We start from the raw sequence: 16,686 nt of genomic DNA, 5'->3' as shown, positions 1-16,686 counted from the left end.
GGTAATACATCATGAAACAGAGACAAAATACCAAGACTGTAATTTAGTCCTGTAAATTTCTAATGCTTACCTACAAGAATATGTTGTCTCTCCACTTTTGAAAACCTTACCACAGAGTTGAAATGCTCCACTATGTTTTAATTTCTCTAAACAAATATCTGGATCTTCTCCAAATAAATACCATTCCAATGGAGTGAGTATTGACGTTTGTATACTTTCCTCCTGCTTTTCCAAGTCTGGGTCCATTTCAGCCAAATAAATATCGGGCACCAACTGGGCCAAATGGTGCAAGAAAGCAGTATCAAAGTCAACCTGCTGATCCCACCACTGAAAGAAAAGGAAATAGTAGATTTTGTTATAAGTTCCTTCTTTAAAATCAGGGGCAGCAGTAATGGCACAGTTCTGTAATTTCAGAGAAAGTGATTTAAAACATACTCTTATTTTATCCTTTGTAATACAAAAAAAAAGTAGGTGGTTAAAAAACAAAAAAAGCCTTGGAGCCCTGGCTAGTGTGGCTCAGCAGACTGAGCACCATCCTGCAAAACTGAAAGGTCACTCACTGGTTAGATTCCCAATCAGGGCACATGCCTTGGTTGCAAGCCAGGGACTAGTTGGGCAGGGGCGGGGAGGGGGGGTGGTGAGAGGCAAGCAATCAATGTGTCTCTCACACATTGGTATTTCTCTCCTCCTTCTCCCACCCTTCCCTTCTCTCTAAAAATAAAAAAATAAAATCTTCAAAAAAATAAAAAGCGTTGGAAATAAGTGATTGCCCACATATACCATAGGTATCTAGAATAAAGAACAGCAACTGTGGTAGGTGAGAATTATCCTTCCCTTCTGGAATGGCCAACTTTTAGTGTATGAAGGTGATTCTATTACCAGTTAGAGGCTATACAGACAAAGCCTTTCCCATACTCTTAGTTTGTTTTAAGGAGCCATGCATTTAATGAGAGGGCAAAATGAATGAGTACCAAAGAGTTTTCAGAACACAAAAAGGACTAACCATGAAAGAAAAAAAGAAGAAGAAAAATTAAAACCTTCTCTTCAAAAGAAACTAATACAGGTGGCTTATGTGCCACACTTACTTGTACATGAAAACATGCTCAACATTATTAGCCATTAAGAAAATGTAAATTAAAATTACAGTAAGATTACCCTACACAACCTATTAGAATGTAGGCAAAAAATAAAATAAAATAAAAACTAGCAATACCAAGTATCAACAAGAATGCAGAAAACTGGAAAAGGAAAGTGTGGTAGGAATTCAAAATGGTATAGTCACTTCATAAACAGTTTAGCAGTTTCTTACAAAGTTAAAACACACACTTCCCATATGACCCAGCAGGCAAATTCCTGGGTGTCTACCAAAAACTAAACTGGAAATGGTGAATTATAAACTATAATACATCCAAACCAAGGAATACTACTCAGCAATAAACGGAATAAATACAATATCAAATTGCATGCAATACCTGCAACATCAAAAATGCATCAAAAGTAGTCAAACTCAAAAAATTATGTACTATCTCTTAGCAGTTGGGACAAAATTCATGTTAAAAGCATCTATGTGAATTTAACAAAGCCCATCTTCTGTGCCAAACAGCTGATTTCATAATAAGTGGGTTTAACTGACATCTGCAGATTTCAGTAAGATCACCATTACACCCTTATCTTCAATCAAACAAAACAGCTTTCCAAATATCAAGAAATCCCCCACTAAAAAAGACATTCAGGGATTACTTGCTGGCAATTTGGGCTTACATGTGAGTTCTAATTAACACAAACTATCCAACCAGCCCAGCATTTCTAGAGCCATGCAGTCACAGCAGGCTTAAGTGAACTGAAGCAGGGAAATGAAGAGGATTGAGGGCATAACTATCTATCACCCAGCATTGGCAATTGAGTTGCAATTAAATTAATATTGTTCATTTGAAACAGGTTGGCTTTCTGGTTTTATTAGTATATTGTTTGTTTTACAGTTACATAAAATCTATAAGGTATTTATACCTAATTTTATATTTTTACACATTTAAGTTATATTCTAAATTTTTAAAAAATTTTTCTAAGGGCTATGTATTATATGATTCCACCTATATGACATTCTGGAAAAGGCAAAACTTACTATAGAGATGGAGGACAACAGAGTGGTTTCCAGATGTTGACTACAAAAAGACAGTGATGGAATTTTTGAGGGCAATGAAACTGTTCTGTATCTGTACTATGATGATGTTTACATACTTGTTGGCAACTGTCAAAACTCATAGAACTATACAATAAAAAGTTATTTACTTTATGCAAATTGTTTAAATCCTCACCAAGGATATATATTTTTAATTATTGATTTTTGAGAGAGAGAAAGGGGGGAGGGAGGAGGAGAAAGAGGGAGAGAGAGAGAGAGACATTGATGTGAGAGAGAAACATTGATCAAATGCCTCCCACACACACCTGACCAGGAATCAAACCCACATCCTAGGAATGTGCCCCGACCAACTGAGCCACTGGGCCAGATCACTTTAAGTAAATTTTTAAATTAGATAAAAAAAAGGACACAGTTTAAAATATGAAAAGGAGAGCCACAGATTGAGAGAAAATATTTGCAATAATGTCTGAATATATATCATCTCCTATTCAGTATTGTAATATAGAGCCTAGCTAGTGTAATAAGACAAAAAAATTATAAAAGGCATGATGATTGGAAGGGAAGACATAAAACTGTCTCTATTCACAAATGATATGACAAATGATATTATCTTCATAGAAAAATCTCAAAAAATTAACTTAAGTATTTTTTAAATTATTTTAAAAAATATAACATTTACAGAAAGGGAAAGGTAGGCAGAAAGAGAGAAACATCCATGTGTGGTTGCCTTCAAGCACCCCTCACTGGGGGCTTAGTCCACAACCCAGGCATGTGCCCTGACTGGGAATCAAACTGGTGACCATTTGGCTTGCAGGCCGGCACTCAATCCACTGAGCCAAACCAGCCAGGGCTCAAGGAATTGATTTTTTTAAAAATACACAAAAATTGTTAGTGAGCCCTGGCCAGGTAGCATATCAACCTGATATGCTAAGGTTGTAGGTTCTACCTCTTGTCAGGGCACATAAATGAATGCATAAATAAGTGGAACAACAAATTGATGTCTCTGTCTCTCTCTCTAAAAATTCAAAAAAAAAGTTGTAAGTGAATCGAGCAAGCTCACTAGATATAGGATCCATATATAAAAAGCAACTGTATTTCTATATACTAGCAACAAAAAAATTAGAAAATAAAATTTAAAAATTAGCATTTATAACTGCATCAAAAAACAAATATATGGACATTAATTTAATAAAAGATGTATAAGACTGCTATACTGAAAACTACATAAAATTTCTAAAATATTCAAATAAATGAAGAGCTATATGTCATATTCACTGATGATAAGATTCAATATTAAGATATCTATTCTTCCCAAAGTAATCTACAGATTCCATATAATCCTAACAAGATTTTTATAGAAACTGATAAATAGATTCTAAAATGAATATGAAAATGTAAAGGACTTAGAAGAGACTTACACTACCTGATTTCAGGGTTTTCTATAAAGCTATACTAATTAACATTAAGATAAACATTTATCAATGAACAGAAGAATTCAAAAATTAATCCACACATATGAAGGGGAACCCAAAGAATACCAGAGTTTATTTATAAAAAGTTGTGTATTTATTCTTACATGTTTAAACTTCAATCGCCTATAAAGTACTCTCCATTTGATACAATTCACCTAGCAGACATTTTTCCACTGGCCAAAAACAGTTTTTGAACTCATCGATTTTGATGCCTTTTAGTGCTTCTGCCGTTTTTTGTTTCACCTCTTCCACATGGGCAAAATGTTTTCGTATGAGGACATTTTTCATCCAGGGAAACAAACAAAAAAAAAGTGGTTCAGGGTAAGATCAGGTGAATAGGGAGTGTGGGGCATCGGGATCATGGCATTTTTGGTCAAAAACTGCTGAACAATCAGCATGGGGTGGGTAGGTGCCCATCATGAAAAGGGCAAACATGCTGAAAAAGTCTTCAGAAAAAAATTCACTGAAGCTGAACACAGCCTCTCATAACAACACCAGATGGTACACTGATACAGATGGGTTCCTAGAACACTCACCTAGTGGGGACAGCTATACTACAAGGGCTTGCCCTCCAGAAGATAATTCCAGTTTTTGGGGTGGGTCCCCCCTTGTATATATATAGTTAACTGATTTTTGAAAAGGAGCCAAAACAAACCAAAGACAAAAAGACAATATTTTCAAAAAATGGTGGAGGAGCAATTAGGTACCCTTGTAGGGGAAAAAAAATGAACTTTAACTCATACTCTACACCATATACAAAACTTAAGTTGAAATAGGTCATAGACCTAAATATAAAAGCTAAAACTATGACACTTCTTGAAGAAAACACAGGAGAAAACTCTTGACATCCTTGGAGCAGGCCAAGATTTCGTGGACAGAACACAAAAAGTACTAAGGATGAAAAAAAATGGATAATTAAACTTAATCGGAATTAAAACCTTCTGATGTTCTTCATGCTACTCCTTATGCAGTTTTCAAATTTTTCACATAACCAAATAATGAAGATGAAATTTTGGAATAGATATATTTTCAAATGAACATGTCTCTACTTCTTGAATCTATCTCACTGCACACCTTTCTAAGAATTTACATAGAAATACAAGGCAACTAAGAAGTATACTTAATCATACACTAGCCCAACTTGCCAATAAGACATTGGGCACCAACTCACAAGCTATCTTGTAGCTAAGGCACTGGCCCTTTTGGCACAGGTACACCCTTGTCCCAAGCTGTTAGACTGTTCAGACTATTGCAAAGTGTTGCCTTGGCAAAAACATTACCAAGAAAGTATTAGGGATGAAAAATTAGAACTCTTCATTCTGTAAAAACAATGGCTAGGCAATGTTTATAAAATTACAAAAAGTTTATAAAATTATAAAGAGTTTTAATAAGGTAAACAGACACTTGTTCACTGTATCTTAGAGAAAACTAGCAGGTGCCCCCTGAAGTGCTAAAAACAATTTTCAGGGCAAAGAAAAGGAATTAGAATTCTATTTAGCTATGAAAAACTCATACAATTTGTCCAAGGAGTTTTATAAGATGACATATAATTAGAATTAAGAATTTACATAAGATACTCTGGTTTCTCTTCAGATTGTATAAATCTTTTGCCTTTTACTAAAGATTTCCACGGAGAGGAGCAACTCTGGAGAAAAAAAAAGAATTTACATAAGGTTCCATAACAGATAACTAAGGAAAGTTACAGATATTTGTTTATATATAAAGCTTTCTGAATTTGATCTCTTGAAGCTCAATATACCTGCATAAATAAGTTCATCTTAATAAAACTTTATGTAAAATATTATGTTAAAATTAGGTATTGTTGTAGTAATTAAATTAGACCATCTTCTCTGAAGGGCAATTTTGAGATAGTTGTTAAGAATTTATATTTATATATCCTTTGACCCAGAAATTCCCACTTCTAGAATTTATTCATTAATGTATAAAAAGAAATATATACAAGTATTTTATTTGCTGCATTATCTATAATAGTAAATGACTGGAAACAACCTAAATGTTACACAAGAGTTGACTAAATCATGGTATATAAATTCAATGCAGCCATTATAAAAAGGGGAGGACACAGGCCTACAAGCACTGATACGGGACTTTCTTAAAACTATATTGTTAAATAGTAAAGAAAAGGTACAGAACAGTGTGTATAGTATGCTATCATTTATAAAGGGAGGAGGGAGGAGAGGAGAGGAGATATATCTGTATTTGCTTACATTTGAATAGAAAAATCTCTGAAAGGATTAAAAATAAAATGTTAACAATGTAGAGGGCCCTGGAAAGGATTTACTTTTCACTGTATATCCTTTTTTACTATATCTACCAATATATGTAAGACTTTATGTGAAATATGTTAAAATCTGTATCACAAATAGATATGGAATCTATTGAAAATCATTTTAAAGCTTTTCAGTCTACACATTTCATGCACAAAATTATTCATAACAGCAAAAAGCTAAAAGCAATGCCCATCATTAGGGAAATAGTTTTAAAAATCATAGAATCTATCATTTATCATACATGCCCAATTGTGCAAAGATATATATTCCAGTATGTTCACTGCAATGCCACTTGTAACAGTGAAAAATGAAGTCGACCTAAATGGTTATCAATAAAGGTACATCCATACAATTCTGTACAGTCAGAATGCTATAAAATACTATAGATTGGAAAGTGCAATTTTTACATAACAATTTCATTTTTGTTAAAAAAATCTATATTATATATACTTTCAAATTTTCTACAAATTTGAGTTTTCAACATATGTACATGTACATCTATACATATGCTTTCCTAAACATAGAATAAAGATCTAGAAGGAAAAACATCAAACAATTAACAGCGGTTACATGGAGAGAAGAAACTGGAGGAGGGTCTAGGAATTTTCCTATTTTATTTTAAACAATTTTATATTGCTTGACTTAAACAATATAACAAGTGTCAATACTTTTGCAATTAAGAAAAAAAAACTCTTAAAATCGCTAAGATATGCTATGTCCATTTCAAATGATGCCAAATAGTTGCAAAGTATCTCCCTGATTATAATTACTAAATAGAAAGGGAAATGAGAGTAAGTATAAAGTATAAAGACCCTGCAAATACAAAGTTAACCAATTGGTTAAGACAAATATCACTAATAATAAGCTATGTTGATATGAAGAATCCCTTAATATCATACACTGAGCAAAACATAGTACCATTTTTGTGGTATTTTCCCCAAAATACATAGCATCATTCCAATCATGAAAAAACATCAAATTCAAATTAAGGAACATTGCACAAAATAACTGCTCAATACTCTTCAAGAGTGTCAAGATCATGAAAAACAAGGAAAAATCAAGACACTGTTACAAACTGAGACTATGAAGAAGCTGAGACACTTACAGACTGGAAGAGACAAAGGGAAAATAACTAAACGCAATGTGGGATCCTAAATAAGATCTTGGAACAGAAAAAGGACATAGTGAGAAAATTGGCAAAATTCAAGTAAGGTCTATAGTTTAGTTTTTATCAATATTAACTTCCTGTCCCTAATAATTGCAATAAAGTTATATAAGATGCTAATATTAATGGATACAGGCATGAGAGATATAAAAGAACTGTTTATGCTATTATTTCAAGGTTTCTGTAAGTCTAAAATAAGTTCAAAATAAAAAGTTAGAAAAGAAACTGATACAGATGTTTATTTACTAATATGGAAAGGCATTAATAAAATACAATTCAGTAAGTAGGTTACAAAGCAATATGTATCAAGTCTCATTTTGTTTAATTATTACATATATTTACATGGGGGAAAAAAACAAAAGGAATATATACCAAAATGTTAATAGTGGTGGGTAGTGAGATTTTAGCATATTTTCATGGAATCAGTTTGTATGTTTGCTCACCTAATATGAATAATATCCTTATAGTGATTTCATATTAAGGGGATAATTTTTTATCATAAAATTTAAAATATTTTACTAAAACCTTTTTTTTAAAAAAACACAACTTCTAGTACTCTAACTCCAAGTTCTCTAGGGTACTCACAGAAAAACGACTTGTTTTTTCCATTTGTCTGGCAATTACTATAACTAGTTCTTTTCTTCAAACAGTACTAAGTAGAAAAAAAATATTTATATTTAGTGTTATATGCAAAATAAAAACCTTCTGCCCCACGTAATTATGGAAGGCGTAGAACTAGTTCATGTTTTTCAGGAGTATTTTCAAGAACATGAGAAACTTAAGAGTCAAACCTGAAGAGAGGCAGAAACCTACAGGATCTTCTGGTTCAAGTCCCTCATTGTACAGACGAGAAAAACGAGTCACAGGAAAGAAATAAACTGCCTTGACCAAGATCAAATAAGCAATTAATATCATTCAGGAACAGAACTTAGGTATCCTAACTCCTAGAGTTCAATGCTCATTCTCCTTAACCAAATAGAAATAAAAATTTCTTTTAAATTTACCCTTAAGATTTGCTCAGTTTCACTTTACTACTAAAACAAAACAAAAAACAAAGCTTTGCCTTCTTTTAAATTTTTCCCCCAAATGAAGGCTCTTAGCTAAAAACTGCCTAACACTCCTGGATACTACTAAATATATGTGTATCTTTGTCACTATATGTCTTAGTGTGAAGAACTAACATTTTGAAATGTTATCTTTATACTGTTGATTGATTTGGACAGAACATCTGGGTGTTGATACCTGAATTGCCCTCTCCACTGATCTTACCACTGACACTCTATCCCTCCATCCCCATCCCACCTTAGCTATTTCTCAAGGTCCATTTAGCTTAAGGCCCATCTCCTGAATACTTCACTGATCAGCCTAGGAAAATTTCTCTCCCCTGTCATTCCAATATAGCACTTATTGAGGGAGGCACTCATTAAGTACCTATACCTCTGCCAGATAACATTTGTTACCTCTAAATGTGTACATCTAGCCACTTCAACAAAATTTTCAGCCCTGTGATGGTAGGAACTCCACCTTCCAAATCCCTGTATGTCACAGGCCTATCACAAGTACATAGCAAAAATTCTCAATCAATGCTGAATGTTATAAACTTCTAGACAGAGAGAGCAAAGCAAACGTTTAACACATTAAGGCTTTCTAACACTTTGTTTATAGAATTCTTATAAAAGATAAAATAAAACTATACTTTCACTAAGATTTTTCTTGAATGATTGCCACACCTAGTAAAAAAATGTTTTCAATTAAAATGTCTCTTTTTTTTTCAAAATTATGGTACATATACACAATGGAATACTACGCAGCAGAAAGAAAAAAAGAAGTACTAAACTTTGCGACAGCATGGATGGAACTGGAGAGCATCATGCTAAGCGAAATAAGCCAGGGGGCGAAAGACAAATACCATATGATCTCACCTATAAGCGGAACCTAACCAACAATGCAAAGAAGCAAGGCAAATATGACCAGCAACACTGAAAGGAAAAGAAATCAACAGAGACAAGAGGGAAGGGGGGGGCAGGGAAAGGGAAGGGAAGGGGAAAGTCAAGGAACATATAGCAAGGACTCATGGACAAAACCAAAGGGGAAGAGCTGAGGGAGGGAAGGTGGGAGGGGGCAAGGGAAAGAGGTGGGGGGAAGGCAGAGACAAATGTATTTAAAAAGTAAATAAATTAATTAAAAAAAAAAGAAAATAAAAATCTTGAATATAAAAAAAATAAAATAAAATAAAATGTCTTTTTTTTCAGATAAGAAAGACCACTCAGGATGTATTTTTCTGGGTGACATGTTCAGGAATTATTGGTAATCGGAGTAGGATTGCTTTTCTTCTGTTTGGCTGCTTTTAGTATTTTCCCTATTTAAAACAAGAATAAAAGTTAAAAATTTTTAATTTCAATGTCTAGAAAAACAAAATACTTTTTTTTCAGCATTTGGAGTTAAGAAAAGGCTTTCCTAATTGTTTGCTGAAAACAAATTCTCACAACATTTAAATTCCCAAACATTTCAAACATTTTCCTCATCCCCAGGGACTTGGATGCCTGTTAGAGAACATCATTCTGAAAAAGAAACTTACTTTAAGTATAGGGTATAATTCTTTTTCTAAGTTTTGTTTTGAAGCAGTAACAAAATCTGGAGGCTCTAGAATTGGTCATGGGGCAAGTACTGGATTAGTAATTGGAACATCTGTAGGTACGAAGAAATCTTTTGGTTATACAAAGTTTTCTTGTAACACCATTTGGCAGATTCATAAAGTTTAAAAATTAAGGAAACAATGATAACCCTAGTTCAACGACTTATCCCATAGGGAAACCCTTTCCTATCTGACAGTTAGCTCTTTAAGCCTGTCAAAACACTTCCTCTCAGCCAACTTCCATTCTTCCAGCTCCCAATGAAACCAAAATCTACCTTCCTGTAACTTTTAGCCTATACTGCCTAAAATAATCCAATACAATTTGCTCTGCTATTTCACCGAACAGCCTTTCAAATAAATTGAGATATCTGTTATGTTTCTCATTAGTCTCTTCATTCTGGGACTAAACTGGGAACATAGAAACTAAAGAAATTTGGTCATCCCTAATGACATGGTATCCAGACCACTCTCCATTTGATTACTCTTTTATGGAACAGGCACAATATGCCTCCAAGCAGAGCAGTGGAACTATTTATTACCTTCCTTATCTAGAACACTAAACTGCTTTAAAAGATCATGTTCTTTTTTTGGCAGCCATATCACATTATGACTTAGTGAGTTTGCAGACAACTAAATGCCTTAGATCAATCGCTTATAAGAGACCTAGTCCTATAATTGTGATGAAAGATGGAATTTTCTGTTAATTACTTGAAAGTAATTCACCTTATAATAGTTTACTTAAGGCTGTTCTTCAGAACAAAGTCTATTTGACTTGTTTGGAAGAGTGGGGCCATAACCACTTATTGTGTCTTTAGGGACTACCTTTTAAAGTGCCTTTGAACTTTTGGTATTCATGGGTAAGCTAGAAATAACGTTAGCCACAGAAGGAAAACCTATTAATTTATCCATTTGTTTCTATACTCTGCCTTGTAATCTAAGAAAGGATTTTAGTCGGTTTTCAAATGTGTACTGAATACAGTAGGAAGAGAATATGAGATATATACCCTAGAGGTTAGGAAAGCAGATTTCATTCATCCAAAGACTTCAATGAAAGCTTAGAAAATTGAAGCATGAACCTATGGTCAAAGGAGAAAAAGGAGAAAATCGTTTAAGAGGGACAATATGATCTGAAAGCCAAACACTGACAGCATGTTTATATATTTTAACAGGAAAGAGAGGGGCCTTGTTTATCACATGACTCTGTATTTGACCAAGCCTATTTTATCAATGCCATGAAGACATAGTAAATTTTCTTATCATATTTACAAATACAAGGCTGGCAGGGATAAAAAAAAAAATTCTCCGTAGGCTGATATTGCATTGAAACTAATAAAGTGAAGCTTCCTTGTGATTAAAGTAAACTCCACCTGGAAGAGGCCTATGTTATTCCCAGAGAGCAAATAGGCACTTTGTTAAGTATAAGAACTCTTCTAGAATCTTTCAGTAACTTTTATTTAGTAGAGCGTATTTCCATGAGCACTTAGCTTATTACAGGGGTGTAACTTAACATTTAAAAATATAACATTTTTTAAAAAGCTGTACCAAATGCTTTAAAAAACCAAACTCATAACTACTATTTCTTCAATAAGAGGCATGTTAATGAGGAATACCTTAGAAGAACACATAAGAGTTCACAGTAAACCACCTAGGACTAAAGAGGTCTTAATATTTTGTCTTAAGCCATCTGAGACAATGGGATAAAAGCTTAGAGAAAACTGTTCATTTCACAGAGCACAGTGTACTGAAAACAGAATTTTCCCTAGCTATTCACAAGAGAAATTGGGAGATAATAAGGAAAATAAAACAGGCACTAGACCCTGCTATGATGTGGTGACAAAGCATTCTGTTAAGACTCATAAGACCTTAGTTTTCATTCTAGTTTTCTCACTCTAAGTGTGTCCTTACTCTAGAAAGCTGCGCTTGGCCTAAAATTATATAGAGTCAAATTTCTAAGGCAAATCACCTCCACTGAAAATAACATGAAACTTCTCACTCCTTTCTCTTTATCTCAATATTCAAAGTCAACTATCAAAAGATTGTTATCTTTTAAAGACCCCCTAAAGATGAGATTTTAATGTTTTGCTTGATTCTCATAACTTTGCACAAACATAACAATATTAAACTTTAAAAAAAGCTAAAATTCCCCATTTTGGGTACTAAATAACTTTTTGGGAGTAATGAAATCTTTTAAATCCTGATTTGGTTGTAGTTACAGGGGTATATACTCTTTCAAAACTAACCAAATGCTTCAAAAGGATGATTTTATTATACATAAATTATATCTCAAAAATGTTAATTTTTAAAACATTTTCCCTATTCAATTTTAAACTTTTTAGCTTTATTATCTCTTAACCTCCTCAAATGCTATTACCACTACCTCCATGCACCTCGGCTAATGTCTCCTCATTCATTCATTCATTCATACATTCAATAAAAATTTTGAAACAATTCGCTAGGTAGTGAAGATACAGATGTGCACAGGAAACAGTTCATACTATCAAGGAGTTTACTGTCTAGAAGGAAAGATACACAGTAAACAGGCAATGCTGACTATAGCCTGAGACATTATATTCATCAATTGTCTGAAAAAGATGCTACAAGAACACAGAGGCACATCTAACCTGGCTCTACCATCAGAAACACCTGATGTACCTCCATGTTCTAAAACTCCAAAATTCTCTTTTCTAACCATAATGTTCAGTCCTTCCACTTATGTTATCATAACTTTAATACCTTAAACCCCACCAATTCCCCTGGCTTTTCTTAGTTCCCTGTTCAGTCTGGACTCCAAGGCTACCCACTACCCTACTATGCACCCTCATTCCCTTCATGCTCCCTCCCTCCCTCCTTCCCTTCACCCACAAGCTCCCTCCCCTAATCACTAATAGTCTTGCTAAAATAAATTACTCATGTTGATCCCCACTTATTCATTAAGAGTATGTAAATGTCTACTATATCAAGCATTTACTGGATTATGTCAGTGAACAAGTCAGACATGATCCTTGCCTTCAGGGAGGAGAGACAGACATTTAAATAAGTAAAGATAATACAGTAATTACAGAGTGTAATAAATGCAGTGAAAGAAACAAACAGAGTACTTTGACAAAGAGTAAGAGAAACCCATCTTTTAGACAGGATAAGTATCAAGAAAAAGCAGAAGAAAAACACTCTAGGGAGGAAAAAAATAAAATAAAAAACAGCAAGCAAAGGCACAGGCCCTGAAGTAAGATACATCAAGGGCCTGTTTTAGAAACTAACAGGCCATGATGTCTAAAACTGAATGAGGAGAAACTAACAAGAAATTAGGGGACATGTAGAGGCCAGATCAGGTGGGATCTTGAATGACCTGTACAGAGTTTAGATTTTATTGCAAGTACAATGAGAAACCACTGAAGAATTTAGACAGAAAATTGTTATATGATTTAGTTTTTAAAAAGATCTGCTCTGGTTGCTATGAGGAGAATGGACTAGAAGAAGAAAAAATGGAAGCAAAGAGACCAGTTAAGAGACCACTGCAGTTTCCTAGGCAACAGATGGTGACTAGGACTAGAGAGGTGGAATGGAGAGAGTTGTTTGTGTTCAAGAGCTATTATGGAAGTGACATCCACTGAGACAGGAATAACAAGACTCTTGATCTGCCTCCATTTTTCTGCCTCCCAAAACCTGGTCCTTCCTCTGAGTATATGACACAACCACAGCCATGAATGCTTAAGCCCAAAACTGGGAATCCAGATGTCATCGGCTCTTTCCTTTTCCCTCATGCCTAATCCACAAGCAAATCTTTTTGTTTCTACCATACTTCCAAAATCTCTCTCAAATCCATCCTCTTCTCTTCAGTTCCAGTGATCTCTCCAGTACCAGCCACCATCAACTATGGCTTGGGTAAGTCACTGTAGTAGCTTCCTAATTGCTTCCCCTATTTGAAACACTTATCAGACAGACACCCAAGTGAGTATGTCAAGTAGGCAGTTGGATTTTTTATTCTGGGGCTCAGAAGTGAGATGACCTAAATTTGGGAACTGAACACATATAGAGATAGCATTTAAAGCCACAGAACTGAATAAAATCACATAGGCAGAAAGTTCAGACAGGAAAAAAAAAATGCTTAGTACTATAACAGGAAAAATCCTCTGAGACAGACATAAGAAAATCCAGTCAAACAAAACAAACGGCAAAAGTTCTGTCAGACCACCCTCTCTCTCTGAATTCCCAATTTTTCTCGGTCCTCATCTTCTTAGATCCAATAAACCACCCTTTCCTAGAAACTACACCCTATATGCTACACTACTTTCATCTCAAACATACCTGCTTGGCTACTCTCTTCCTAAGTCCTTCCCTGGTTTTTCCTCCATCTTTTGCTCCTGAAATTCCATCATTCCTGTTCCCCCTCCTTCTCTCTAGCTCTCCTTTTCTCCCTCTCTCACTCCATGTGTGTCTGTCTCTCTCATATATATACCAGATCTATCCGACCATGTTCAACCAAAAGTCCAACCATTGTTAATATAATGAGAATGGTTTGCACAACATCGATGTAACCTTGGCAGCCAACGACAGTACTAGAATGCACATGTGCAAACAGTGACAACTCCACTGTACTAGTCAGTGGGGGTTGCAGACGCCCGTTGAGTAAGCATGTGTACTGAGTGGCCATCGTATTCAAAATGACTGAGCAAGTAGAGCAATGAATCTGCATCAAATTTTGCACTAAACTTGAACATTCCTCCACAGAAACTATTTGGATGATTCAGAAGGCCACAGCTATGGGCAACTGGTGATTGGCAGGTTCATTATGAGAAGGCACCCACTCATGCATCACATCTCATGCAGTTTTTTGGTGGAACATCAAATCACCCAGGTGACTCAGCCGCCCTACAGCCCAGATTTGGTGCCCTGCAACTTCTGGCTTTTCCCAAAACTAAAATCAGACTTTCAATAAGATCCAGGGAAGAGATTTCAGACTGCCGATGAGAACCAGGAAAGTACAACAGGGCAGCTGATGGTGATTGGGCGAATTGTTTGAGACACCAAGGTGCCTACTTTGAAGGGGACAGAGGCATCGTTGTACAATTATGTACAATTATGTACAATGTTTCTTATATTTTCATTACTATATGACTTTCTGGACATACCCCATATAGACACACACTCTCCTCCTCAAAGTTCTTATCTATCCATACGATGTCAACTGTCAACTCTGTAGTGATTACTTCCAAATGTCTAACTAAGTCTCACTCAAAGTGTGGTCCACAAAACCAGGACTTCAGAATCAGCAGGGCATGCTTGTGAAAATGCAAATTCTTGGACCCTATTTCAGACCTACAGAATCAATTCCCCTAATCATTCTTAAGCAATGGCTTTTATAAATGCCCAATAACTCGTATCTAAGTACTTCTAAGATGTAACGGTAGCACATGCTACTATTAAATCCAGATGTTTCCATTGCTTCTAAACTTTCCCTAGCTTCTAATTTCTTCTCATCTCAAATACATGTTTCCTACTTCAATACCAGCAGTGAAGTGAGGTTTAATTCCTATCTGGGGTAGAGGACAGCTGCAAGCATTGCCATAGCTGGCGGCCAAAGCCTTATTCCAACTCCCTTCTTACCTGGTTTCTATCTCCCAGCCAGACTCAGCAGTCCCTGGGGTGGAATCTTATTTCTGGAGCTCACTCTGTTCTCTCATAAAACAACACTCGAATGTCTGCAGTGTTAAAATACTTCAAGAATGCTTTCAGTAAAACTACAAACCAAAGAAACTTCAGAAACACCCCACAAGACAAACTGATAAAACTCAACACTGGGTAGTGATCAATATTTGAATATTTCCTATATATCTCCCTACATCCAGAACATTGCCTTGTGTCACCCCCTACCTCTTATCCTCCTTAGTCAGCTTTCTTTCGGTAGCCAGACTATTGACTCCAATTTGCTCACTATCTCTGCCTTCCTCTTCTTTCAACATCAGAACATATAGATTCCGATATTAATTAATGGCATTGCTCTGACCTGAGATGTCTGGAAGTCTCTTTTTCACCTTTAAAAACCAGCGACAGAAGGCAGTTTCCGCCAGTGAGAATTAGGTCTGGGGTTCTCAGGACATTGGAATGAAGGACTGCAATAGCTATACCCCACATCTTGACCTGAGTTGACAGAGGCAACGTACCCTGACACTATTAGACACCACCAGGCCAGCTTTACAATACAACACAAGGTGCTGCACGCTGGATTCCTGTTGTCAAGAGGGGTTGACGCTGCCTCTATGGGGAAATGGCTTTTCCTCCAAAATCGCCTCAGCCCCCACATCAGACCATCTACCAACACCATCAGCCCTTTCTACTTCAGGATAGAGACATGCTTGAGCTCATCACCCCTAATAAATGACAAAGTCATTATATTCTGTAGACTTGACCAGCAGGATGTGGGTGATGACTAACTTTTTTATTTGGTGGCTTCCTTCCAGACCAATCCATACGACTTTCCCTCCCCAGAGCGGCCATAAAGGCCCCACATCCTCCGGAGCGCGGTAGGGAGGGACTGCAGGGTACGAAAGGAACCTGTCCACAAGGACTTACAGATGCCAGTCGCTGCGGGGTCTGGAGCAAGTCCGGGCTGACTTCCATCCTCTCCGCTCCCTCGGCCTCCTCGTCCGCCATCTTGAGGGAAACTGACGCTTGCAGTGGGAGACCCCCGGCCAGAGACGAGCGGAAACCTGTGGCCAGTCCAAGAGACGAGGGACGACACTTTTACGACGGCCCCTGAAGTCTCCTTCGACGCAGAATCGAACACCGGTTTCCGGTTCCCTTCCCGGAAGCTAGCGTCATGGCCGGTAGGGCTTGAAGGTTTTCCTTCCCTAAGGTCTTCGTAGTAGTGCTCGGTGGCTGACGGCCGTATATCTGGTTTCGGCTCTAGGAGCTGTTGCATCTGTGAAGTGAAAAACAAATTCAGCGTCCCTTGTGAAAAGAGAAAAACTGCCGGGGCACCAATG

The 16,686-nt window shown here is 36.1% G+C and overlaps 1 protein-coding gene and 1 non-coding gene across 2 annotated transcripts in view; one reads left to right on the top strand and one right to left on the bottom strand.

Moving 5' to 3' along the window:
• Positions 1–16,482, bottom strand: part of UBR1 (ubiquitin protein ligase E3 component n-recognin 1) — a 120,984-nt gene extending 104,502 nt beyond the window's left edge. The window contains exons 1-2 of the mRNA XM_054565522.1: positions 16,274–16,482; positions 71–327 (exon numbers count right to left, since the gene is read on the bottom strand). Of these exons, the coding sequence (XP_054421497.1) occupies positions 71–327; positions 16,274–16,354 (338 nt within the window). The 5' untranslated portion in view covers positions 16,355–16,482. The remainder of the gene's footprint in view (positions 1–70; positions 328–16,273) is intronic.
• LOC129064493 (U5 spliceosomal RNA) lies at positions 5,187–5,299 on the top strand. The gene has a single exon (XR_008528472.1). It is a non-coding gene; the product is annotated as a U5 spliceosomal RNA (small nuclear RNA).
• Positions 16,483–16,686: the final 204 nt, after the last annotated feature.

This window comes from Pteronotus mesoamericanus, unplaced genomic scaffold (assembly GCF_021234165.1).
Source record: "Pteronotus mesoamericanus isolate MK-2021 breed Mesoamerican mustached bat unplaced genomic scaffold, CSHL_Meso_final contig_164, whole genome shotgun sequence".
In the NCBI taxonomy this organism is placed as follows: domain Eukaryota; kingdom Metazoa; phylum Chordata; class Mammalia; order Chiroptera; family Mormoopidae; genus Pteronotus; species Pteronotus mesoamericanus.
Note: the sequence above shows the minus strand (reverse complement) of the source record. Positions and strands in the feature narration are given on the sequence as shown.